This window comes from Salvelinus alpinus, chromosome 36 (genome assembly GCF_045679555.1).
Source record: "Salvelinus alpinus chromosome 36, SLU_Salpinus.1, whole genome shotgun sequence".
Classification (NCBI taxonomy): Eukaryota; Metazoa; Chordata; class Actinopteri; order Salmoniformes; family Salmonidae; genus Salvelinus; species Salvelinus alpinus.
In genome coordinates, this window is record NC_092121.1 from 7,172,345 (window position 1) to 7,197,249 (window position 24,905).

The following is a 24,905-nucleotide window of genomic DNA, read 5'->3' on the forward strand; positions in this document are numbered from 1 at the left end:
TGCATGAAAGACAACACACAAAAAACTGTACAAAACAAATCGCAGGTAGGTTATGCTCCTGTCCAAAACTAGGCCTCACATGGCTCCAATGACAACTGGACAGCACAATAGCATATACAGTAGGACTACCAATAAACTGCTATTGCATAGTGTCCTCCTTTATATCACAGTTATTTAAGGTTAATGTTTTTGATATCCCATAGCCCAATGATGTAGGCAGGGCTTAGGCTAAAGGGAGAAATAGGCTAGGCCTAATTCTATAGAATTCTAAATAATGGCAGAATATTGCCCTGATGAAAAATGCATGTAGGCTATACTTCGTCCAGGGTTATTACTAAATGTAATTATTTGTGTCCATAATAAAGAAGGCTAATGCTAAAAGCAGTGTTCACATATAAAGGGGGAACGGTGGAGGGGAGGGCAAACTAGTGAGCGGAGATATAAGAGTTCGGGTTGTTGGCTGGGGCAGTTGTCGAGAGGTAGGCTATTGCAATTGTGTTACTAACCGAAAAAACGATGAAATCCGCCGTCGCAGCTGCCGAAACAACGGTAGCATGGTAGCTTTGGACTGGGGTTTGCAAGACGAGCGCCGATATCTACACGTTACTGTAATTTTAACACCGAATTACTTATCCCCCTGATCGAGTCGGGTAAACCACCGTCCGAGATGGGGAAGGAGGCTAATGGTGTTTCGCGGAGCCGGTTTGAGGTGAGTTTATAATATAGGAGATTGATAGATGACAATTATTTTTGAGTGGTGTTATGGTGTTTGTTAAACTGCGTCCATGGTTGCGCACCGATGCAGCTTCCGCAGTCAATGTTTGGATTAGGGCAAACATGTTGTTTTCAAGTAACGACAACAGCTTGATTTCTTCAGTAGCCTACCAGAATGTACAATTATTAAATTGGATTATAGTTTCACAATTTGTTTTATAAAGCATTCACAGGTTTCAAGGCTGATTTTAAAATTGTGGAGCCTATCCGAGCTTTCTCTTTGTGCCGTCAAAACAAAGACAATGGCACAAATACAGACTTTTAGGCTTCACACTGATACGAAGCCCTACATTTCCCATCGTTTTATAAACATAAAATGTGATAATATTCGGGCCTACTTCATCCTACTGTGTGACTGAGTTATTTCACAGAGTTGGAGAATTGGAATGTTGTCTTTGATCAGCTAGGGTTCTGTTGTGTAGACTCATGGCCGCTGTAGCAGAATCAACCCGCAGATGGGCCATTCGCTCGGCCACGACTCGGCTAGTCCACCACCACACTCTGAATATCAACAGCAAATACAACAATATATATCTGTTTTTTCAAATCATACAGGCTATGATTTCCCTATAGATGTTTACGTTGACAGAAGCCCCATGTTTTTTATGCAAGCGATCGTTATTCAACGTTGTGGCAAAGTTTTCGTCCCTTTATACGCAGCGGTAAAGAATGCACCAAATGTGAAATATGGCTTTGGATAAATACAGTCTCATTAACAAATGCCGTTCGTGTGTGTTCACACCGTGACATTGGCCTGTCTACCCTGAGCACTCTGTGTTGTTTAATCCTCATTTAGGCGGCGTGGGATTTGTGGTTTTATTTATTTTTAAAGTGCAACAGCTGACGACTCAGAAGATTCAGGCCGTACCGTCTGGCCTGACAAGCTGACATCTGCGCCAGATACACGAGCTGTAGTTTATTAGCCAATAACAATGGACTTTAACGGTTTGGAGAGTAGAATTGAAATTGTGTTGCATTTATAGGCAGGCCTATTCTTAGTCACGCCCCTGTTTTTTATTTTTATGGATCAACATATTGCATATTGTCAAGAGGCCTAGTGTTTGTACATTGAAACGCTACAGTTAGAGATAAACAATTTTGTGTTGTGCGTAGTTAGTTTCCAAAGGGATGAGGTGTGTTGTCTTCAGCAATTCTTAGTGTGAATCAGTCAGTGAGCTCAGTTCATGTACTGTAACCAAGGCAAGGCAACACACATCCCTTAAGTCTTGAGCATTTCAAACTGTTTTTCATAGACCAGAGACAAATGTTAAGAGAATTTTAACCCATTGGCTTTGAATTGTGTCTTGTATTCTGAACATTCTATTTCAACGTTTCTTAGACCACACTGTCAGTTATTTAACTAATAGAAAGCAATTAATATCTAGATTTCATATTCAAATGGTAGAGAAAAGTGAACAATTTGTACATTTAACTTTTAACCAATCATGATGCGAAAGGATCCAAGTTATTTAAAAACTTCCTAAATAGTATGAGTATGATTGGAGATTCAATCATGATTTAGCCTTATTTCAAACCATTTGATATACAGTGCATTCGGAAAGTGTTCAGACCTCTTGACTTTTCCCACATTTTGTTACGTTACAGCCTTATTCTAAAATGGATGAAGAAAAAAAAAATATCCTCATCAACCTACACACAATACCCAATAATGACAAAGGGAAAATAGGTTTTCAGAAATTTTAGCAAATTTATAAATAAGCAAAAACAGAAACCTTATTTACACAAGTATTCAGGCCCTTTGCTATGAGACTCGAAATTTAGCTCAGGAGCATCCTGTTTCCATTGATCATCCTTGATGTTTCTACAACTTGATTGGAGTCCACCTGTGGTAAATTCAATTGATTGGACATGATTTGGAAAGGCACACACCTGTCTATATAAGGTCCCATAGTTGACAGTGCATGTCAGAGCAAAAAGCAAGCCATGAGATAGAAGGAATTGTTCGTAGAGCGCCGAGACAGGATTGTGTCGAGGCACAGATCTGGGGAAGGGTACCAAAACTTTTCGGGAGCATTGAAGGTCTCCAAGAACACGGTGGCCTCCATTCTTAAATGAAAGAAGTGTGGAACCACCAAGATTCTTCCTAGAGCTGGCCGCCCGCCCAAACTGAGCAATCCGGGGAGAAAGGCATTGGTCAGGGAGGTGACCAAGAACCCGATGGTCACTCTGACAGAGCTCCAGAGTTAGTCTGTGGAGATGGGAGAACCTTCCAGAAGGACAACCATCTCTGCAGCACTCCACCAATCAGACCTTTATGGTAGAGTGGACAGATGGAAGCACTCCTCAGTAAAAGGCACATGACAGCCCGCTTTGAGTTTGCCAAAAGGGACCTAAAGGACTCTGACCATGAGGAACAAGATTATCTGGTCTGATGAAACCAAGATTGAACTCTTTGGACTGAATGCCAAGCGTCACATCTGGAGGAAACCTGGTACCATCCCTATGGTGAAGCAAGGTGGTGGCAGCATCATACTGTGGGGATGTTTTTCAGAGGCAGGGACTGAGACTAATCAGGATTGAGGGAAAGATGAACGGCGCAAAGTACAGAGAGATCCTTGATGAAAACCTGCTCCAGAGCCCTCAGGACCTTAGACTGGGGCAAAGGTTCACCTTCCAACAGGACAACTACCTTAAGCACACAGCCAACACAACGCAGGAGTGGCTTCGGGACAAGTATCTGAATGTTCTTGAGTGGCCCAGTCAGAACCCACACTTTTACCCGATCGAACATCTCTGGAGAGACCTGAAAATAGCTGTGCAGCGACGCTCCCCATCCAACTTGACAGAGCTTGAGAGGATCTGCAGAGAAGAATGGGAGAAACTCCCCAAATACAGGTGTGCCAAGCTTGTTGCGTCATACCCAAGAAGAATCAAGGCTGTAATCGCTGCCAAAGGTTCTTCAAGTACTGAGTAAACGATCTGAAAAGTTTTTTGCTTTGTCATGGGCTATTGTGTGGAGATTGAGGGGGGAAACAATTTAATCAATTTTTAGAATAAGGCTGTAATGTAACAAAATGTGGAGAAAGTCAAGGGGTCTGAATGCTTTCTGAATGCACTGTACAATAGGATATGTCACATGGAAGAGTATTTCTCACCATTCAAGAAAAGGTACTTTGTAATAATGCGTGACATAACATAAACCATAAGGGCAGTTCCACGGTAACGGAATTGCGCTGACTCAGATTCTTCACTTAACAAAAACCATTGATTTCAAAGTTTAACAAGCCTATGCACAAGGAATCCTGTTGAAAGCAATTTACACTGAACATTTCACAATAACACATTTACTGGAAGAACTGTGCAGATGCAAAGTTTGGTAACAGAATTTTGTAAAATCTCCCTGTGTCAACGTTTTCCAGAAACTCTAAACATCTGCTCCAAATTAAGATTCAACAATGTCTGCAGACAGAATGCAATGTCAGCTATGACATGACACATTGTCTTTGAAAAATCTCTTTTGATTATTAAATTACAGCAAGTGAAGTGGATTTACACCCGGTAACGGAATTGCGGTAACAGAATTTCTTCATGGGTCCCTGATCTGTACTACACAGAAATGCATAATTATGGATATGAATGTCATTCTCTTCATAGTGATGTATCCTAAATAGGTACACAAAGGTATAAATATGTCATATCCTCCTCTACATATTTGGGGATTATTATTCTACACACTGGCTATTATTTTAATGAGCTCTGCCCCCAAACAAGACCAAATTTGGTTGGAGTTGACCAAATCAAAACCAATCATAGACCTCTGTTTCACAAGCTTGAACATTCAAAGTACAGTACAGCACAATAGAGCTCAGTGAAGGACAGAACAGTAGAGTTCGGTAGAGTATAGTTTACCATTGTAGCCAATTCAATTGCAGAAAATCACTTACCAATTAGGGGGGGGGATTTAATCACTTAATAATGAATTAACAAAATGGATATCTGTAAAAACAGTAACTTATTGATAGGTCTACCTTTACTTGTTACTTAAAGATATGTGGGTTTTTGGTACAGGAATTTCAAGGCACAAGGCAATGTTTCTTAAACTTACACAAGGCAAAAAAAAGTTATACAAAATATAACATGTTTATTAGTTGGCAGGGGTCTTTATTTACTTAAGCATTGTTGTGTTTTTATGTATTTCTAATACCTTTTTTTTTTTAAATACTTTTTTCTGGTAGATGTTTTCTAAGACCCCTTTTCCATCTGTTTGGCCCGAAATCAAAGTCTTTACTTATTCTGAAATGTTTAGGATGGATTTTTTTTTAAATGTGTGTATGCCTTAATTTCTCAAAAATATAGTCTTGGGTTTCATTTGACACCAGATTTGATATGCTCCTATGGACTTCACATGTTTGTGCTCATGGGTCCTTTTTACATGGAAATGACCAATAACTACTGTGGCCCAGCAAACAATCATATAATGTTACACCACAAAGGAAAAACAATGTAGCCTATACGCCCCAGACCATGCGCATCATCTGGTTATTTTGGAAATGGCCGTGGATTATTTGACCTGTTGAGTAGTTCTCTGAAAGGCAAGCTGTCAGAGTGAATTTGCCCCAAAAGCGAAATGCCTGTCCTTTCCTGCTCCCTCAGTGTGAAAGTAAACAGGGATCATAGGACAGGCTTAATGTACTATTGACTCAGTGTGTCCCCTGAATTTGTATTATAAGTTAACAGAAAAAAAATCATAGATTCACATTCAAAATATACATATATTGGAGGTCAGACTAACAGCAGACTCATGTTGACTTTGTCACAAAGTTGCTCAAGTCTCTACAATGGATGAAGTATATTCCTGTTTATGCTTGATATCTTTGTCATTACATGGAACACCAGTATGGTTCAGCATTACTGCATTTGACAGGTCCTATTCTGACTACAATACTCCTCCATTAATCATTTAAAAAATAATATATGCCATTTAGCAGACCAAAGTTATCCAAAGTGACTTAGGCTGCACTTACACAGACAGGCCAACTAAGATATGTGTTCCACTAATTGGTGTTTTTGACCAATCACATCAGATCTCTTCACGTATCTTTTTCAGAGCTTGTCTGATTGGTCGAAAGACATGAGTGAGAGAAAAAAATATCAGAATTGGGCTGCTTGTGTAAATGCAGCCTTAGTCATACAACCAATGTTGTATGGGTGGCCCCAGGAATCAAAGATGAATGCAAGTGACTTACCCAGTAACTTGGACAAATTTAAGTTTGCTCCTAAATATGGGAACTCTGCAAACTAGAGTAGGAAACTATTTTCCATGACATCATATTTCAGTGTATCGAGGGACTGAATATCTCATGGATCCTAATTCTCTGTTTGTGGGTGTGTTAAACACCTCTGCTGTAGTCACTGTTCAGACATTACAACATAAACATAGGAAGCAAGAAAACAGTGAGATGATCAGACAGACAGGAAGGAAGCAAGAGACATTTCACACCGGGTTTGATTAGGAGACAGAAAATGTCTCCCTTCCTCTCAATCTCCACCGCACTCACTGTATCACCCCCTTTCTCCCATCAAGCTTTGACATTGAACCTATCTACTGATGAGACAGTGATCATTTATCATTGGTTATATGCTGGAGCTTTCATTGGGGTGGGGCAGAGAGAATAGAGGAAGTCTAGGCCAGTCCTGCTGTGAGCGACGGAGCCAGAGGAAGTTAACACGCTCTTCTTCATCTCTTCCTCGCAGATGTTCTCAAACAGCGACGAGGCCGTCATCAATAAGAAGCTGCCCAAGGAGCTGTTGCTGCGGTGAGCGATGGCTTTCCAATGACTGGGCCGTATGCACACACAGAATATGGCATGCCACATGCTCAGCGCCATGAAACATCTTAACCTGCCCAAAACACAGCCGTGTACACTCTGATCCACCTGCTCCACACAACACAGCCACTGACAATTTGAGAGGTTACATCGTGACACTTAGCCATGAGCCACCTTAGAAACGAAGGGTCACTATACTGGGGCTCTAGTGGTTTGGTCAACATCACCGACCAACTGCCATCTGCCACTCTCCCTCATGCGCCCCATCCCACTTGCCCCAATTTCCCCTCCCCCAATGCTAAAACTAATTAAAAACAGATGGTCTGGGCTATAAAACATTCAAATCAATTAAGCAAAACAAAAAAAGTAAAAGCCCTTAAGCAAACAGAAAATGGAGGCCATAACTCAAGACTGGGTCTCACCAGCAGAACGGTCTGGGATAGAGGTGCTGACGGTTGGGGGTCTGCTGAAGGTGCGGGGGCCACAGACTGAGCTCTGATTTACTAGGGCTTTTGGGTTAGGGGCAGGCCTGCCGAGGCCAATTGCAACATACTCATATACTCACCCTATATCACACTGGGCTGCAGAGTGCAAAGTGTTACATATGAATCCATCACACATACATACCTATTCTCGAAGGGCATAGATGGCAAGGCACTATTCACACCTTGACTTCTTCCACATTTTGTGTTACAACCTGAATTTAAAAATGGGTAACATTTCGATTTTTTAGTTCACTGGCCTACACACAATACCCAATAATGTCAAAGTGGAATTGTTTATGGAAATGTTTACAAATTTAATAAAAATGAAAAGCTGAAATGTCTTGACTCTCTAAGTATTCAACCCCTTTGTTATGGCAAGCCTAAATAAGTTCAGGAGTAAAAAATGTCTTCACGAGTGGCGTACATTGCATGGACTGGACTCTGTGTGCAATAATAGTTTTTGAATGACTACCTCATCTCTGTACCCCACACATACCATTATCTGTAAGGTCCCTCAGTCGAGCAGTGAATTTCAAACACAGATTCAACCACAAAGACCAGAGAGGTTTTCCAATGCCTCGCAAAGAAGGCTACCTATCGGTAGATAGGTTATTAATTACACATTGGATGCTGTATCAATTCACCCAGTCATTACAAAGATACAGGTGACCTTCCTAACTCAGTTGCCAGAGAGGAAGGAAACTGCTCAGGAATTTCACCATGAGGCCGGTGGTGACTTTAAAACAGTTACAGAGTTTAATGGCTGTGATGGGAGAACTGAGGATGGATCAACAGCGTTGTAGTTACTCCACAATACTAACCTAATTGATAGTGAAAAGAAGGAAGCCTGTACAGAATTCAAATATTTGAAAACAATAATCATGCATCCTGTTTGCAACACTAAAGTAATAATGCAAAAAATGTGGCAAAGCAATTAACTTTTTGTCCGGAATACTGTGTTATTTTTGGGGCCAATACGTTACGGAGTACCACTACATATTTTCAAGCATAGTGGTGGCTGCATCATGTTATGGGTATGCTTGTAATCGTTAAGGTCTGGGGAGTTTTTCAGGATAAAAAAAATAATGGAATGGAGCTAAGCACAGGCAAAATCCTAGATGAATTCACCTTTCTGCAGGACAATAACTTTAAACACAATGCCAAATCTACACAGGAGTTGCTTACCAAAAACACAGTTTGACTTAAATCTACTCGAAAATCTATGGCAAGACCTGAAGTTTCACAGCTGCAAATGCTGTAAAAGGTGCTTCAACAAATATTGACTCAGGGGTGTGAATACTTATGTAAATGAGAATTTAATAAATGTTGAGTTCTGGCTGTAACACAATGTGGAAAAAGTCAAGGGGTATGAATACCTTCAGAAGGCACTGGTACACTACATACATACATACAGTTGAAGTCGGAAGTTTACATACACTTAGGTTGGAGTCATTAAAACTTGTTTTTCAATCACTCCACAAATTTCTTGTTAACAAACTATAGTTTTGGCAACTTGGTTAGGACATCTACTTTGTGCATGACACAAGTAATTTTTTCAACAATTGTTTACAGACATTATTTCACTGTATCACAATTCCAGTGGGTCAGAAGTTGACTGTGCCTTTTAAACAGCTTGTAAAATTCCAGAAAATTATGTCATGGCTTTTTATAAGCTTCTGATAAGCTAATTGACATCATCTGAGTCAATTGGAGGTGTACCTGTAGATGTATTTCAAGGCCTACCTTCAAACTCAATGCCTCTTTGCTTGACTTCATGGGAAAATCAAAAGAAATCAGCCAAGACCTCAGAAAATAAATTGTAGACTTCCACAAGTCTGGTTCATCCTTGGGAGCAATTTCCAAATGCCTGAAGGTACCACATTCATCTGTACAAACAATAGTACGCAAGTATAAACACCATGGGACCACGCAGCCGTCATACCGCTCAGGAAGGAGACACGTTCTGTCTCCTAGAGATGAATGTACTTTTGTGCGAAAAGTGCAAATCAATCCCAGAACAACAGCAAAGGACCATGTGAAGATGCTAGAGGAAACGGGTACAAAAGTATCTATATCCACAGTAAAACGAGTCCTATATCGACATAACCTGAAAGGCCGCTCAGCAAGGAAGAAGCCACTGCTCCAAAGAAAAAAAAAAGCCAGACTACAGTTTGCAACTGCACATGGGGACAAAGATCATACTTTTTGTTTTGGAGATATGTCCTCTGGTCTGATGAAACAAAAATAGAACTGTTTGGCCATAATGACCATCGTTATGTTTGGAGGAAAAAGGGGGATGCTTGCAAGCCAAAGAACACCATCCCAAATGTGAAGCACGGGGGGGGGGGGGGGGCAGCATCATTTTGTGGGGGTGCTTTGCTGCAGAAGGGACTGGTGCACTTCACAAAATAGAAGTCATCATGAGGGAGGAAAATTATGTGAATATATTGAAGCAAAATCTCAAGACATCAGTCAGGAAGTTAAAGCTTGGTCGCAAATGGGTCTTCCAAATGGACAGTGACCCCAAGCATACTTCCAAAGTTGTGGCAAAATGGCTTAAGGACAACAAAGTCAAGGTATTGGAGTGGCCATCACAAAGCCCTGACCTCAAACCTATAGAAAAGTTGTGGGCAGAACTGACAAAGCGTATGTGAGCAAGGAGGCCTACAAACCTGACTCAGTTACACCAGCTCTGTCAGGAGGAATAGGCCAAAATTCACCCAACTTATTGTGGGAAGCTACCTGAAACGTTTGACCCAAGTTAAACAATTTAAAGGCAATTCTACCAAATACTAATTGAGTGTATGTAAACTTCTGACCCACTGGGAATGTGATGATAGAAATAAAAGCTGAAATAAATCATTCTCGCTACTATTATTCTGACATTTCACATTCTTAAAATAAAGTGGTGAACCTAACTGACCTAAAACAGGGAATTTTTACAATGTCAGCAATTGTGAAAAAAACTGAGTTTAAATGTATTTGGCTAAGGTGTATGTTAACTTCCAACTTCAACTGTACATGCAGTACCAGTCAAAAGTTGACACACCTACTCATTCCCAGGGTTTTCTTTATTTTACTATTTTCTACAGAGTAGAATAATAGCGAAGACATCAAAACTATGAAATAACACATATGCAATCATGTAGTAACAAAAAAACTGTTAAAGCTTGTTTTTGTTTATTGTGTTATTGGCTTGTTTATTGTTTATTCCATGTGTAACTCTGTGTTGTTGTCTGTGTCACACTGCTTTGCTTTATCTTGGCCAGGTCGCAGTTGTAAATGAGAACTTGTTCTCAACTAGGCTACCTGGTTAAATAAAGGTAAAATAAAAAAACAAATCAACATATTTTTGAGATTCTTTAAAGTAGCCACCCTTTGCCTTGACGACAGCTTTGCACACTCTTGGCATTCTCTCAACCAGCTTCATGAGGTAGTCACCTGGAATGCATTTCAATTAACAGGTGTGCCTTGTTAATTTGTGGAATTTCTTTCCTTAATGCGTTTGAGCCAATCAGTTGTGTTGTGACAAGGTAGGGGTGGTATACAGAAGATAGCCCTATTTGGTAAAAGATCAAGTCCATTTTATGGCAAGAACAGCTCAAATAAGCAAAGAGAAATGACAGTCCATCATTACTTTAAGACATGAAGGTCAGTCAAAGTGGAACATTTCAAGAACTTTGAAAGTTTCTTCATGTGCAGTCGCAAAAACCATCAAGCGCTATGACGATACTGGCTCTCATTAGGACCGCCACAGGAAAGGAAGACCCGGAGTTACCTCTGCTGCAGAGGATAAGTTCATTAGAGTTACCAGCCTTAGAAATTGCAGCCCAAATAAATGCTTTACAGAGTTCAAATAACAGACAAATCTCAACATCAACTGTTCAGAGGAGACTGCATGAATCAGGCCTTCATGGTTGAATTGCTGCAAAGAAACCACTACTAAAGGACACCAATAATAATAAGAGCCTTCCTTGGGCCAAGAAACACAAGCAAAGGACATTAGACTGGTGGAAATCTGTTCTTTGGTCTGATGAGTCCAAATTTTTGGTTCCAACCGCTGTGTCTTTGTGAGACACAGAGTAGGTGAACGGATGATCTCTGCGTGTATGGTTCCCACCGTGAAGCATGGAGGAGGAGTTGTGTGGGTGCTTTGCTGGTGACACTGCCAGTGATTTATTTACAATTCAAGGCACACTTAACCAGCATGGCTACCACAGCATTCTGCAGCGATACGCCAGCCCGCCTGGTTTGCGCTTAGTGGGACTATCATTTATTTCTCAACAGGACAATGACCCACTATATCTCCAGGCTGTGTAAAGGCTATTTGACCAAGAAGGAGAGTGATGTAGTGCTGCATCAGTTGACCTGGCCTCAACCCAATTCGAGATGGTTTGGGATGCGTTGGACCGCAGAATGAAGGAAAAGCAGCCAACAAGTGCTCAGCATATGTGGGAACTCCTTCAAGACTGTTGGAAAAGCATTCCAGGTGAAGCTGGTTGAGAGAATGCCAAGAGTGTGCAAAACTGTCATCAGGGCAAAGGGTGGCTACTTTGAAGAATCTAAAATAAAAATCTGTTGCTTACTACATGATTCCATATGTGTTATTTCATAGTTTATGTCTTCACTATTGTTCTACAATGTAGAAAATAGTAAAAAATAAAGAAGAAACCTTGAATGAGTAGGTGTGTCCAAACTTTTGACTGGTATTGTACACACACACTGAGTATACCAAACATTAGGAACACCTTCTTAATATTTAGTTGCACCCCCCTTTTCGCCCTCAGAACAACCTCAATTCGTCGGGGCATGGACTCTACAGTCGTGGCCAAAAGTTTTGAGAATGACACAAATATTAATTTTCACAAAGTCTGCTGTCTTTAGATATTTTTGTCAGATGTTACTATGAAATACTGAAGTATAATTACAAGCATTTCATAATTGTCAAAGGCTTTTTTTGACAATTACATGAAGTTGATGCAAAGAGTTCAAATTTGCAGTGTTGACCCTTATTTTTCAAGACCTCTGCAATCTGCCCTGGCATGCTGTCAATTAACTTCTGGGCAACATCCTGCCTGATTGCAGCCCATTCTTGCATAATCAATGCTTGGAATTTGTCTGAATTTGTGGGTTTTTGTTTGTCCACCCGCCTCTTGAGGATTGACCACAAGTTCTCAATGGGATTAAGGTCTGGGGAGTTTCCTGGCCATGGACCCAAAATATCGATGTTTTGTTCCCCGAGCCACTTAGTTATCACTTTTGCCTTATGACAAGGTGCTCCATCATGCTGGAAAAGGCCTTGTTCGTCACCAAACTGTTCCTGGATGGTTGGGAGAAGTTGCTTTCGGAGGATGTGTTGGTACTATTCTTTATTCATGGCTGTGTTCTTAGGCAAAGTTGCGAATGAGCCCACTCCCTTGGCTGAGAAGCAACCCCACACATGAACGGTCTCAGGACTGATGGTAGCGCTCACCTTGTCTTCTCCAGACAAGCTTGTTTCCAGATGCCCAAAACAATCGGAAAAGGGATTCATCCGAGAAAATGACTTTACCCCAGTCCTCAGCAGTCCAATCCCTGTACCTTTTGCAGAATATCAGTCTATCCCTGATGTTTTTCCTGGAGAGAAGTGGCTTCTTTGCTGCTCTTCTTGACACCAGGCCATCCTCCAAAAGTCTTCGTCTCACTGTGCGTGCAGATGCACTCACACCTGCCTGCTGCCATTCCTGAGCAAGCTCTGTACTGGTGGTGCCCCGATCCCGCAGCTGAATCAACTTTAGGAGACGGCCCTGGCGCTTGCTGGACTTTCTTGGGCTTGCTGAAGCTTTCTTCACAACAATTGAACCACTCTCCTTGAAGTTCTTGATGATGCGATAAATGGTTGATTTTAAGTGCAATCTTACTGGCAGCAATATCCTTGCCTGTGAAGCCCTTTTTGTGCAAAGCAACGATGACTGCACATGTTTCCTTGCAGGTAACCATGATTGACAGAGGAAGAACAATGATTCCAAGCACCACCCTCCTTTTGAAGCTTCCAGTCTGTCATTCGAACTCAATCAGCATGACAGGGTGATCTCCAGCCTTGTCCTCGTCAACACTCACACCTGTGTTAACGAGAGAATCACTGACATGATGTCAGCTGGTCCTTTTGTGGCAGGGCTGAAATGCAGTGGAAATGTTTTTTGGGGATTCAGTTCATTTGCATGGCAAAGAGGGACTTTGCAATTAATTGCAATTCATCTGATCACTTTTCATAACATTCTGGAGTATATGCAAATTGCCATCATACAAACTGAGGCAGCAGACTGGGAAAATTTATATTTGTGTCATTCTCAAAACTTTTGGCCACGACTGTACAAGGTGTCGAAAGCGTTCCACAGCGATGCTGGCCCATGTATGACTCCAGTCCACCGTTGTCAAGTTGGCTGGATGCCCTTTGGGTGGTGGACCATTGTTGATACACACAGGAAACTGTTGAGCGTGAAAACCCAGCAGCATTACAGTTCTCGACACAAACCGGTGCTCCTGGCACCTACTGCCATACTCTGTTCAAAGGCACCTACCTTTTTTGTCTTGCCCATACACCCTCTGAATGGCACACATTCTCAGTTGTCTCAAATCCTTCTTTTAACCTGTCTCCTCCCCTTCATCTACACTGATTTGAAGTGGCTTTAACGAGTGACAAATGAGGGATCATAGCTTTCACCTGGATTCACATGGTCAGTCTGTCATGGAAAGAGGTGTTTTGAACGTTTTGTGTGTGTTAATGCCCCACCACACAATCTCGCTCTGCAAAAGTAAACATTTATCTAGCCTTCAAACACTATAACCATAGTAGAGTTAACATAAATTCACCCACACAATAACACAATCATAAGTGTCATGCTCATCAAACATAAAGTGGCATACATAGCAGAGTTCTATATGTAATTATAGGGTCGAACAGGGATTCTGGGTAGAGCCTTGTATACATAGAGGGCTCTGGTTCTGATTCTGGGTACCAGGGGTTCTGAACCATCCCTGTCTGTGTTCCAGAATCTTCTCCTTTCTGGATGTGGTGACACTCTGTCGCTGTGCCCAGGTCTCACGGGTGAGTTTGTGTTTCTGAAGTGTGTATTTGGTTCAGTGTATGTGTAATTGTGTGTTGGACAGAATAGTGAAACGAGTGAAGTTGACCATGTGCCCCTCTCTCCCTCAGTCGTGGAATGTGCTCGCTCTGGACGGCAGTAATTGGCAGAGGATTGACCTTTTCGACTTTCAGAGAGATATCGAGGTCAGGAAGTCTCGCATAAACCTTATTTTTCCTCACCTCTTCTCTCTCCTCTCCAATTCATCCTCACCTGCCATTGATTTTGTTTTGTTTTGTCTGTCTTGCCATCTTTATATGGAAACAAAGTGGACATGCATGGCTTTGACCTTATAAACACAAACAACATTGACATTAAACCCACATACCGTGATTATCTAAGATTGAATTCAGGACCTTAGCAGTTGGTTGTCTACTAAAGGAAAGTTTGAATTGACTACTATTGATGTTGTGCATTCACCACAATCAATGCCATGTACTGTATGTCAATCTATTGACCTTGTCACTGTATGGATGACCACAGATGACCATTTAAAGGCATTTGAAGGGTATGACTGATGTATTCACACGTGACAAGTTTAGTACATTGCCATAGTCAACGATGAATGGCCTGAACGCCAGGTCAAGTATAATCATGTCTGCCAGACGTGAGTGCAATATTAAGACAGACACTCAACAGGCTCTGTGAAATTGGTTCAAGTTAAGCAGTCAGTGTTTACAAAGATGGTTGAGTTTTGCCTAAATAGGCAGACTCCTACCCTATGCTCCTGCTACATGTATTTTTGCATGTATGTGAAAGTGAAGATGATCTGGGGATGAATCTATGTTTTATGAGAGGTGTTTGCTTGTGTCCGTGTGTTGCAGGGGCGAGTGGTGGAGAACATCTCGAAACGATGTGGGGGATTCCTGAGGAAGTTGAGTCTGAGGGGCTGTCTGGGGGTGGGGGACAGCGCTCTGAGGTGAGGACTGACTGGGAATCTGGCCTAGACTGGGCACTCTTGGCACTGAGGAGGGTGAGGGGAGGAGATTGATTGTGGGAGCTGGAGGGCAAGTACACACACTCCAGTGCAAATATGTCTGTTCCTGTTTGTTTTTCAACAGAACCTTCTCCCAGAACTGCAGGAATATCGAGCTGCTTAGTTTGAATGGCTGCACCAAGATTACTGACAGGTATTTGCAGACATTTATGCCTTTATTATGTTTGTCTAGTATAATGATGTTTTGCTAATGTACTCAAGTGTTACATTATTATATATGTAAGGCTCGTGTCTCTTTCTCTCCCATGCAGCACATGTAACAGCCTCAGTAAGTTTTGTCCCAAGCTCAAGCACTTGGACCTCGCCTCCTGTACCTCAATCACCAACCTGTCACTCAAAGCACTCAGGTGAGGGGTCTCTCTTTCTCCCTCTCTCGTGCACACACACTCATACTGTCAGCATTCCTGGAAAAACCTTGTCACTCACCTTTTGGTGATTTGATTGTAGTCATCCCTCTTCATGACAGTTTGTTGACTCTAGGACTAATATAAGCCATTCCAAATATCCTGGGACTTTTTTTGAGATACAAGGTTTTTCCAGGACTCCGACAATACTCACTCTCTCACACACACACACACACCGGGGAGTCTACTCAGCAGATGGTTGCATCTGTTGTACAAGCGTAGGGTGAACAGGTAATTCCGTTATTCAGGGGATGTGCATAAATATGGGGCAATATTGTTTTGCTGGCTTTTTATCTAATATCTGTGTCGGGGTCTGACCCATTTCTTCCCCTGCAGTGAGGGCTGTCCTCAGCTAGAGCAGCTTAACATCTCGTGGTGTGACCAGGTGACTAAGGATGGCATCCAGGCCTTGGTACGATGCTGTCCCGGACTCAAAGGCCTTTTCCTCAAGGGCTGCACACAGGTAGGGCCAGGGCAAGGCAACAAAGGGGTCAGCTAGAGATGGGACCATTTAAAAAGCACAAGGTCGCTACCTCGGTCTAAGAAAGGTGCATTGACAGAAGAAGAGACTGGATATGTGAGAGGTATTCAGACACCCTTGGAGGTGAAATGAACAAACGGATCGCATACGGTTAGTATTGTAGCTAGGAGGATGAGGCGTTAAGATATAGGTAGACTGAAGGGCTGACTGAGGGGAGAGGGGCTTATCTAGTCTAGATATGAGACCAGGGCTAATGTTTGTATTGCACGGAGTGTGATGGGGATGGTAGATCCAAACAGCAGGTAGGACATTTAGTTGCAGAAGGGGGTTAGCTAGCTACCTCATTGGTGGGGTTACCTTGGTGCACTGCTAATGGGATTTCAAATGACTCTCTCTCTCTCTCTCTCTCTCTCTGTCTCTCTCTGCCTCTCTCTGTCTCTCTGCCTCTCTCTCTCTCTCTCTCTGCCTCTCTCTCTCTCTCTGCTTCTTTCCGTCTCCACCTATTAACTAGTTGGAGGATGAAGCACTGAAGCACATTGGTGCACACTGTCCAGAGCTGGTCACTCTCAACTTACAGACGTGTTCGGTAAGCAAGCGCCTCTTTCAGTGTTTAGGTCACATAACAGCACAACCTGCTGGTCACAGCTCCAAAATAAAGCGAGTGTCTTACTTGATATTTCAGCACCCATCATGTTTGGGGCTGAATGCTTTGTTGTGGTGAGTTGGGGGCTTGTAACTCCTGAATAGGTTTGTCATTGAGAAATTATGAATCTCTAATAGCTGTTGTGGCCATCCATATGGAAGGTAAATGAGTCATGTCCTGCCTCTCTGCTGTTTTTTTTGTGGACTTTTTTGTGTACAAGGCTGCTCAGTCAGTCTGCATCCTGCCCTGCAGTAGAGGGACTGGTGTGGACGGAGGCCTGCCCTGCCATCTAACCTACATAACGAATAGCGTGTGAAATCCACCCAGACAACACATTTGTTTCTCTGGCATCCTCTTTATCTGTCTCCAAATTCCCTTCCTGTTATGTCTACACCCCAAATGCCTCTCCCCCTCCCTCCCTCATTCCTTCCTTGTCCTTCTCAATGTCTCCCATCTTTCAGCAGCTCCCTCATCTTTTGCCAGACTCACCTCTTTTTTGTCCTCCCTCTCTTTTTACACCTGTGCTTTCTCTGTGTGGCTCCCCCTTGCAACTTTCTGCAATCTTGTAAGATCAGAACTATAGAGTGAAAAGAGATGAAAATATATCACAAAACAAGATATGCTTCTCATTCACCGTTCTGAGGTGGATATTCATAGCCTACGGCATCAGTTATGGTAATATTATGTTAATTTTGATAATGGTTTTATAGCTGTTTGATGCCGTGGAAGATCTGCTAGTTACCCGTGCCTGTTTCCCTCTGAGCAGCAGATCACAGACGAAGGTCTCATTACTATATGCCGGGGCTGTCACCATCTGCAGTCGCTGTGTGTCTCAGGTTGTGCCAACATCACAGACGCCATCCTCCACGCCTTGGGACTGAACTGCCCGCGCCTCAGGTTGGTACTCCCTCTGCTCCTATTCTACCTCCTCACCCCGAACCTTGCTCCAACCCCTCCACACTGGTCTCAGGTGTGTCCCCCCCCACCAAGCCCACCTCATCCAACCCACATGCACGCTACCCCCACCCATCCCTGCTTCTAACCCCTGTTCACTCCAAATACCACCAGAAACTTCATACAACCCTTCATACATTAACGACTCAAATACACCCCGCACTCCTTTCTGGTTAGTGCCCAAGTCAACCCATCTTGTATTTCCTCAGACATGTCAATACATAGCAGTTCCCCCGACCATAACAGTATGTCCTGTCTCCTTTCAGAATATTAGAGGTGGCTCGCTGCTCTCAGCTCACAGATGTGGGCTTCACTACACTAGCAAGGGTGAGTGTGGAAACTGACGCAGGTCACACACGCCTCTGACATACACTACCGTTCAAAAGGTCACCTAGAAATGTCCTTGTTTTTTAAAAGAAAAGCTTCTTTTTTTTTGTCCATTTTAAAATAACATCAAATTGATCAGAAATACAGTGTAGACATTGTTAATGTTGTAAATGACTATTGTAGCTGGAAACTGCAGATTTTTTTATGGAATATCTACATAGGCGTACAGAGGCCCATTATCAGCAACCATCACTCCTGTGTTCCAATGGCACGCTGTGTTAGCTAATCCAAGTTGATCATTTTAAAAGACTAATTGATCATTAGAAAACCCTTTTGCAATCATGTTAGCACAGCTGGAAACTGTTGTTCTGATTAAAGAAGCAATAAAACTGGCCTTCTTTAGACTAGTTGAGTATCTGGAGCGTCAGCATTTGTGGGTTCGATTACAGGCTCAAAATGGCCAGAAAGAAATAACTTACTTCTGAAACTCGTCAGTCTATTCTTATTCTGAGAAATGAAGGCTATTCCATGTGAGAATTTGCCAAAAAACTGAAGATCTCGTACAACGCTGTGTACTACTCCCTTCACAGAACAGCGCAAACTGGCTCTAAGCAGAATAGAAAGAGTGGGAGGCCCCAGTGCACAACTGAGCAAGAGGACAAGTACATTAGTGTCTAGTTTGAGAAACAAGATGCCTCACAAGTCCTCAACTGGCAGCTTCATTAAATAGTACCCGCAAATCACCAGTCTCAACGTCAACAGTGAAGAGGCAACTCCGGGATGCTGGCCTTGTGTCTGTGTTCTTTTGCCCATCTTAATCTTTTCTCTTTATTGGCCAGTCTGAGATATGGCTTTTTCTTTGTAACTCTACCTAGAAGGCCAGCAAACCTTTGAACGATAGTGTATATGTGTTGTCTTACTGTTAATTTATTTTTTCTGGCAGAATTGTCATGAGCTGGAAAAGATGGACCTGGAAGAGTGTGTGCAGGTGAGCTAGCCTGCGCAACACGCACATTCCCACACACACCAACATACACTATAGCACCATCCACCAGAAGGATACGTTTGTTTATGTCTCTCCCCAGATCACGGACGGCACACTTATCCAGTTGTCCATCCACTGCCCTCGTCTGCAAGTTCTGGTGAGCACTAGCTAATGGCTTCTATCCTAGGAGCTTGTCTCAAACATGCTTTGTTCAATCTAAGGAGCGTCTTGAAATTCTATGAAATACATTTCAGAAGAACTTGTTTCTTAGATAATCCACAGTCTCATGGTGTTAATAACAAAAGATACCCAGTGTGTCGGGTGGCAGTAGTATTGCTGTTCTAAACTGTTCCCTTGTTGTGGTCTCTCTCTCTCAGAGCCTGTCTCACTGTGAGCTGATTACTGACGATGGCATCAGACATCTGGGCAGCGGGCCTTGTGCCCACGACCGGCTGGAGGTGATCGAGCTGGACAACTGCCCCCTGATCACAGACGCCTCGCTGGAGCACCTGAAGACCTGCCACAGCCTGGACCGCATCGAGCTCTACGACTGCCAGCAGATCACCCGCGCAGGCATTAAGAGACTAAGGGTAGGCACTGGTGCTACAGCGTACATTGCTGCTTATGCGTTGTGCACAGACACCCAGACTCGCATAGATTACAGGAGATGAATGAACATTTCTTAGATGCGGTTGTATAGACCCTTACACCAACACTTGTCTTTTTATCTCTTTCTCTCCTCCTCTCCAGACCCATCTACCTAACATCAAAGTGCACGCGTATTTCGCCCCCGTCACCCCACCCCCCTCGGTCGGGGGTAGTCGCCAGAGATTCTGTCGTTGCTGTATCCTGCTATGATGTGAAGATTGCCCCCCCCCCCCCCCCCCCAGCCCAACATCTGCCCCTCCACCCAACCTGGCTCGGCCTGGTCCGATCCGGCCTCCGGGTATACATGCTGGTGTGTCCCCCCCGATTGGAGCCGCAGAGAGAGGGAGAGAGCCCAACCACCACAGGGTCTGGGAAGAACCTTCCCAACGAAGTTCCCAAACCCACTCACAACAGCCTTTGTCAAACACACAAATAAACACACCCACACACACACATCACCACAGATGAGCGTCAGTACATTCCCTGCTGTCCCCAGGCCCATGTTCTAAAGACCACCCAGCATTACAGGGAGGATTACATAATAGAACCACTGCTGTTTACAGATTAGGCTCCTGATACACTGTATGGACTACATGAAGCTAGGGCTCACTGGATACAAGGTTCCCTATGGACTAGTATGACCTTTTACTGAAGGATCAGGAAGATAGGTTTGGATCAGAAACTCACATCCAATGTGTGTCTGAGTGTTGGGAGGATAACCAGAAACATGGCTAGAGCTACTATGAGGATATTGGTTTGGTAGGAATGCCCTCGGGAATCTTTCAATGACTGACAAGCTACCTCTAGACATAACTGCACTTCAATGTGAGTAGCTCTTTGTTAGCCTCTGGTTCCAGACTGCCCACTCCAAACCTATAGCTAGGCCAGTTTCTATTTTTTCATTTTTTTTATTACTAAAGACCGGTTTCCATTGGCACTTTGAAGTCAAGCCAGGTTGGGCTGGCCTTGGTGGGCTAGCTGAAATTGCGTTTCCGCTGCCTCCAAATATAATAAATGATGTCATGTTGCTAGGTAGCCAATATGTGACTGCAGCTGGCTTCGCTAATGTTGCTAACTGGCAAAATGTTGACGAATTTAAATTCACCCTCACAATGCTTTAACTAACTTTAACCCATACTCTAGCCATACTCAGAGCAATGTATTTAGCTTGCTAACTAGCTAAACGGTTAGCGTCGCAATTGGCTAGCTAGCTAACCAAGCAAACCAGACAACCGGTTTAATATGATGTAACTACGACCTGGCCAGCTACAACTCCTGCTAGCTCACATTAGCTAGCTACAGTAGCTTGTTTTAACTCTGAAATGCTAGCTAATACTGGTAGCTAGCATTTTAGGGCTGACCGTTGTCATAAAGGTTTGTGTAGTGCAAAAATGTATGGATCCAGCTGTGGTGGTAATTCGTGTCATGTCTGACTACTGCAGTACTGCTTGTCCATGTGCTAGCTATCAGCGCACACACCCAGATGAGCTAACTAAACGTTGGCAGCATCCAGCAGTGATTTTAAGTTTTTACATTATTTTTAACTGCGTTACCAGCCTGACCAGTTGTGAAACTGGGCTGGGCTGGCTCGAATTTGGGAATTCCATTCGAACCAGCTCTAATTTGGCCCTAATTTTAAGTGCTAGTGGAAAAGGGTGTCTTCCTGGTGTCTTCTACAGCCATTAAACTGCCCCCCCCCCCCACCACCACACACACACACACACACAAAAACATAGTGTAGATACAGTGGGTAGTAGTTCTTATCTAGACTCAAAGTAGCTACAGCTTAGTGCAGGCCTGCCAGGAGATATGCTGAGTTTATACAGCAAAATGATGACAGAGTCTCTATGACTCACCTAATAGTTTACTGCCACATGACTACACACACTTGAACATGCACACACACAGCTCAATACCCTTTCCCCCTTCCCCTTTCTCTGTTACAATCAGAAGCTTCATTGTACAAAAAAAGAAGAGAAAGGTGAATATTTTTCTAAAAAGGACACCAATTGAAACTTACACGTGGGGACTTGAGAAGATGCCAAATGTTGCATGTAACAATTCTAGTTTTTTAAATGTAATATATGTAAGTACTGTGGAAATCCAGCCCCGCAGCCAGCTAAACCACACCACAGACCATGGTGTGAAGGAGAGATTTACATCAATGGGTCTCGCACTATGAACTATGTTAAGCCTAACACGTACTATACACACACAGGAGTGTTTTAGTGTGTGTGTGTGTGTGAGAGAGAATGTTCCGGGGCTATGGGGAGTAGTTTGGACAGTGAACCATTTTTGGAGACAAACCAGGCCCCTGCAAGCTAGTCTTAACAACAACAAAATATAGAATAGAGACACAAACGCATAAAATAAAAAAGATTGACGTCACTGCGAGTTTGTAACGCCAGACAGACCAGGAGGACGGAAAGAAAAAGGACGGAAAGAAAAATATCTGTATTTTTATTTTGTTGCTTTTAGTCTTTTTTTCCCTTGGTGATGAACATTCTTGAGGAATGCGAGCTGGCGAACCACACATGGGTAGGGAGAGAGATGCCCAGTGTTGCTAGCGGGCACCGGGATCTGGTCAGTGACAGTGATGCCCTTCAACTCCCATGAGGCCTTGCAGGGGAGAGGGTGCCATTGGAGTTGACCCTGCCACCAGCGCAACGCCCCCTCTTTCTGCCTGGAACCAGTGACATGAGAGGAGGAGGGGCCGCTGGGATTGGATAGGAACAAGGAAGTTGTTTAGAATCTTGACCTGGAGTGAGCTTGAGCGCACAACACTGGCCTGCTGACAGATGTTGTAGTGCAGGGGTATGTGTCCCAAAACGCCACTACTACCACCTTATGAAAAGACTTTGACCCCTGTTCATGAGTATCAAAGCCTTTCATCTGGATCCTTCCTCCTCTCCCACACTTTAACCTTCTCTGTTTTCTGTCTCTCCTCTTCGATTCTCTCTGTTCTGTTTTTCTTTTTGGAGTTTAGTCTTTTTTTTTTGCCTTTTTCTGTTCAAGTTGGTGACTTCTAACATCTCGTTCTCACCCCTCCCCACTCTCTTTTCTGTTTGGTGTGTTTTGGGTTGGGGCTGTTTTTGTTTTGCATTCAGACATGAGTTCAGTGTTTTCCCAAGTTAAGTTTGAGCCCTCTTGCAGTCCTTGGTTTTGGTCTTATGCGGTTTGTGTTCTAATACGAGTTCTTGTTACCTAATGTCCAGAGTGTAGCCTTTGTACAGGGGGAAGGGTTGGACACAGTGCAATTTGTAAAATAAGTTAATGATGAGTCGGTGAGGATGAGCCGGTGTCCATTGTATGTATAATGGATGTTATACAACGTATTGAATGTGTTTCCATGAATGCGTTGTCTGGGAACGTGGGGGGGTTAGGGCCTAGGTTGTGTGCTGATGTAGCAGGAACAGATTCCTCTCCTGATGTGCTTTCCCTTTACTTGTTATGCCTTGCTTTGGGGATCCCCTAACACCATGATGCAGCCCAGCCGACTGTAGAAACAAAACAGAGTTGGTACGCCCAATATAAATGTTTTAATGTTCTCTAAAAATGCATATTTCCTTCTAAGATTCAAACAAACCAACAGGCAAAACATTTAATTATGATTATTTTCTATTTTGTGATTTGTCAGCCAGGGGTAGAAGTGGGAGGGGGATAATGCAAACTGAGATTAATCTAGTCTGATCTGTTTTGTTGAATGTGGGTTTATGGGGGATTAGAGAACATCCAGCAGCCAAGATGGCAGAGATGCATAATGTACTCTCGTACTACTCACCCTCTGGCTAGGTGCAACTGTGCTTCCACTGCTCTGTACGGTCTGGAGTTACTGGAAGGAAAGTCATGGTGAAGCCTGGATCCATAACACCTGTTTGCCCTCTTCACACATAGTTGCTGAGTCACAGGCACCACTTCTACTCGCTTAGTCATACACAGACACACTGAGACACACACGGTACGCACTGACCATTTGCACTGCCATGGTCCTCTCTGAATCATAACTCAGTTGAGAGCGAAGGTATGCAGAGTAGACATGCAAGCCTACACATACACACTATTGACAGCACAGACAACAGGCAAATTCAGACTCAAGCGGTACCTTTAGAATTTATTCAGTATACAAACACACGAGAACATGTCCATACCGGGTTCTCATAAACTACACAAACTACCCTGAAGAATGTCAAGACGAAACACATGCAAAACAATTATACTGCTTCATTCCACTTTTTTTTACAGCAGTTTACATGAAATATGACAGATTACTGAATTCTGGATCGGTCCACTCAGTCCCTATGACTAGACTGTGTGTTGGAGGGGGTAGGGGAGGACAGCTGGCTGCGTGAACAAGATGGTGGATCTGAAGTGTGTCCTTGGTAGTTTGACACCTGGGGATTACTTTACTTTTTTTTTTTTTTTACACAATGACTGTAGTTCATATAAATTGATGTAAATCTTTTTTTGTCTTTTTTTTGTTTATTTTTTATTTTTTACAATTAACTGATTATAAATAAATATGTATGTATGAATAAATATATAACTATATATTATTAAGATTTGCCTGTTATTTCTGTAATTGCAGTATCTTGAAGTGTTAATTAATTTTGCTCTGAAATTTTTCCTGGCCTGACTAGGCAAAGCTCTTGGCCCCAGTTATAGACTATATATAGGGACCAGAGTTTTTCCTGGTCAGGTAGTCTCCACTATATTATAATAGTCCTACATGTTTTCCTGTTACTGTATGTAATGCATGTTGTCCTAACCTTAGCATAACACTAGAGGGCAGCAATAAGCTACTTTCCAAAAAAAGTCTGAGAAACCCAACCCTGAGGACTGTGCAGGGTTGTAAGAAGCAGACTGGAACTATGTTACGAGTAGTTAAATGCTCTTTTACTTAATTGATCCACTTTGTAGCAAAACTTAATTCAAACATGTATGTAACCCAAGTCTCCATACTAATGGTGTGTGGGTATCTGATGTCATTGACAAAATCACAGATGAATGAACAGGATCATTCTATCTGCCCCATTGGGAGTAACCACACTTCTACCCATCCTACAGTGCCATGACGACCAGCGACTTAGCTTCTGATGTTGTTGGGCTCATAGTGCCACATGGGAGCCATTTTGGCTCCATTTGTCCCCCTGCTGCTGGAGATATTGTGTTCCTCCTCCTCCTTCCCTCTGGCATGGAGTGGCTTGTTTTCGCCTCCTATCTTGTCATTGGGGGGACCTTATTTTTCGCTGGCTTACAGACACCTGGGGTATTAGTCTGCGAGTGCACAGCAGAGC

The 24,905-nt window shown here is 43.0% G+C and overlaps 1 protein-coding gene across 1 annotated transcript; it reads left to right on the plus strand.

The window, feature by feature from the left end:
* The first annotated feature begins 312 nt into the window (after window positions 1–312).
* LOC139564769 (F-box/LRR-repeat protein 20-like) lies at window positions 313–24,168 on the plus strand. The gene is made up of 15 exons (XM_071384561.1): window positions 313–709; window positions 6,490–6,551; window positions 14,081–14,135; window positions 14,244–14,318; window positions 14,997–15,091; window positions 15,234–15,302; window positions 15,421–15,516; window positions 15,910–16,036; window positions 16,566–16,640; window positions 17,464–17,594; window positions 17,918–17,978; window positions 18,922–18,966; window positions 19,064–19,120; window positions 19,341–19,553; window positions 19,714–24,168. Exons 1-15 carry the CDS (start codon window positions 668–670, stop codon window positions 19,819–19,821), a joined length of 1,311 nt encoding a protein of 436 aa, XP_071240662.1. The 5' UTR covers window positions 313–667; the 3' UTR covers window positions 19,822–24,168.
* The last annotated feature ends 737 nt before the right edge of the window (window positions 24,169–24,905 follow it).

Excerpts from the sequence above, each read along its gene's own strand:
- LOC139564769 (XM_071384561.1), top strand. The coding sequence starts at position 668 with ATGGGGAAGGAGGCTAATGGTGTTTCGCGGAGCCGGTTTGAG. Across the intron at positions 15,517-15,909 it reads CTGTCACTCAAAGCACTCAG|TGAGGGCTGTCCTCAGCTAG; the intron begins GTGAGGGGTCTC and ends CTTCCCCTGCAG. Across the intron at positions 16,641-17,463 it reads TCAACTTACAGACGTGTTCG|CAGATCACAGACGAAGGTCT; the intron begins GTAAGCAAGCGC and ends CCCTCTGAGCAG.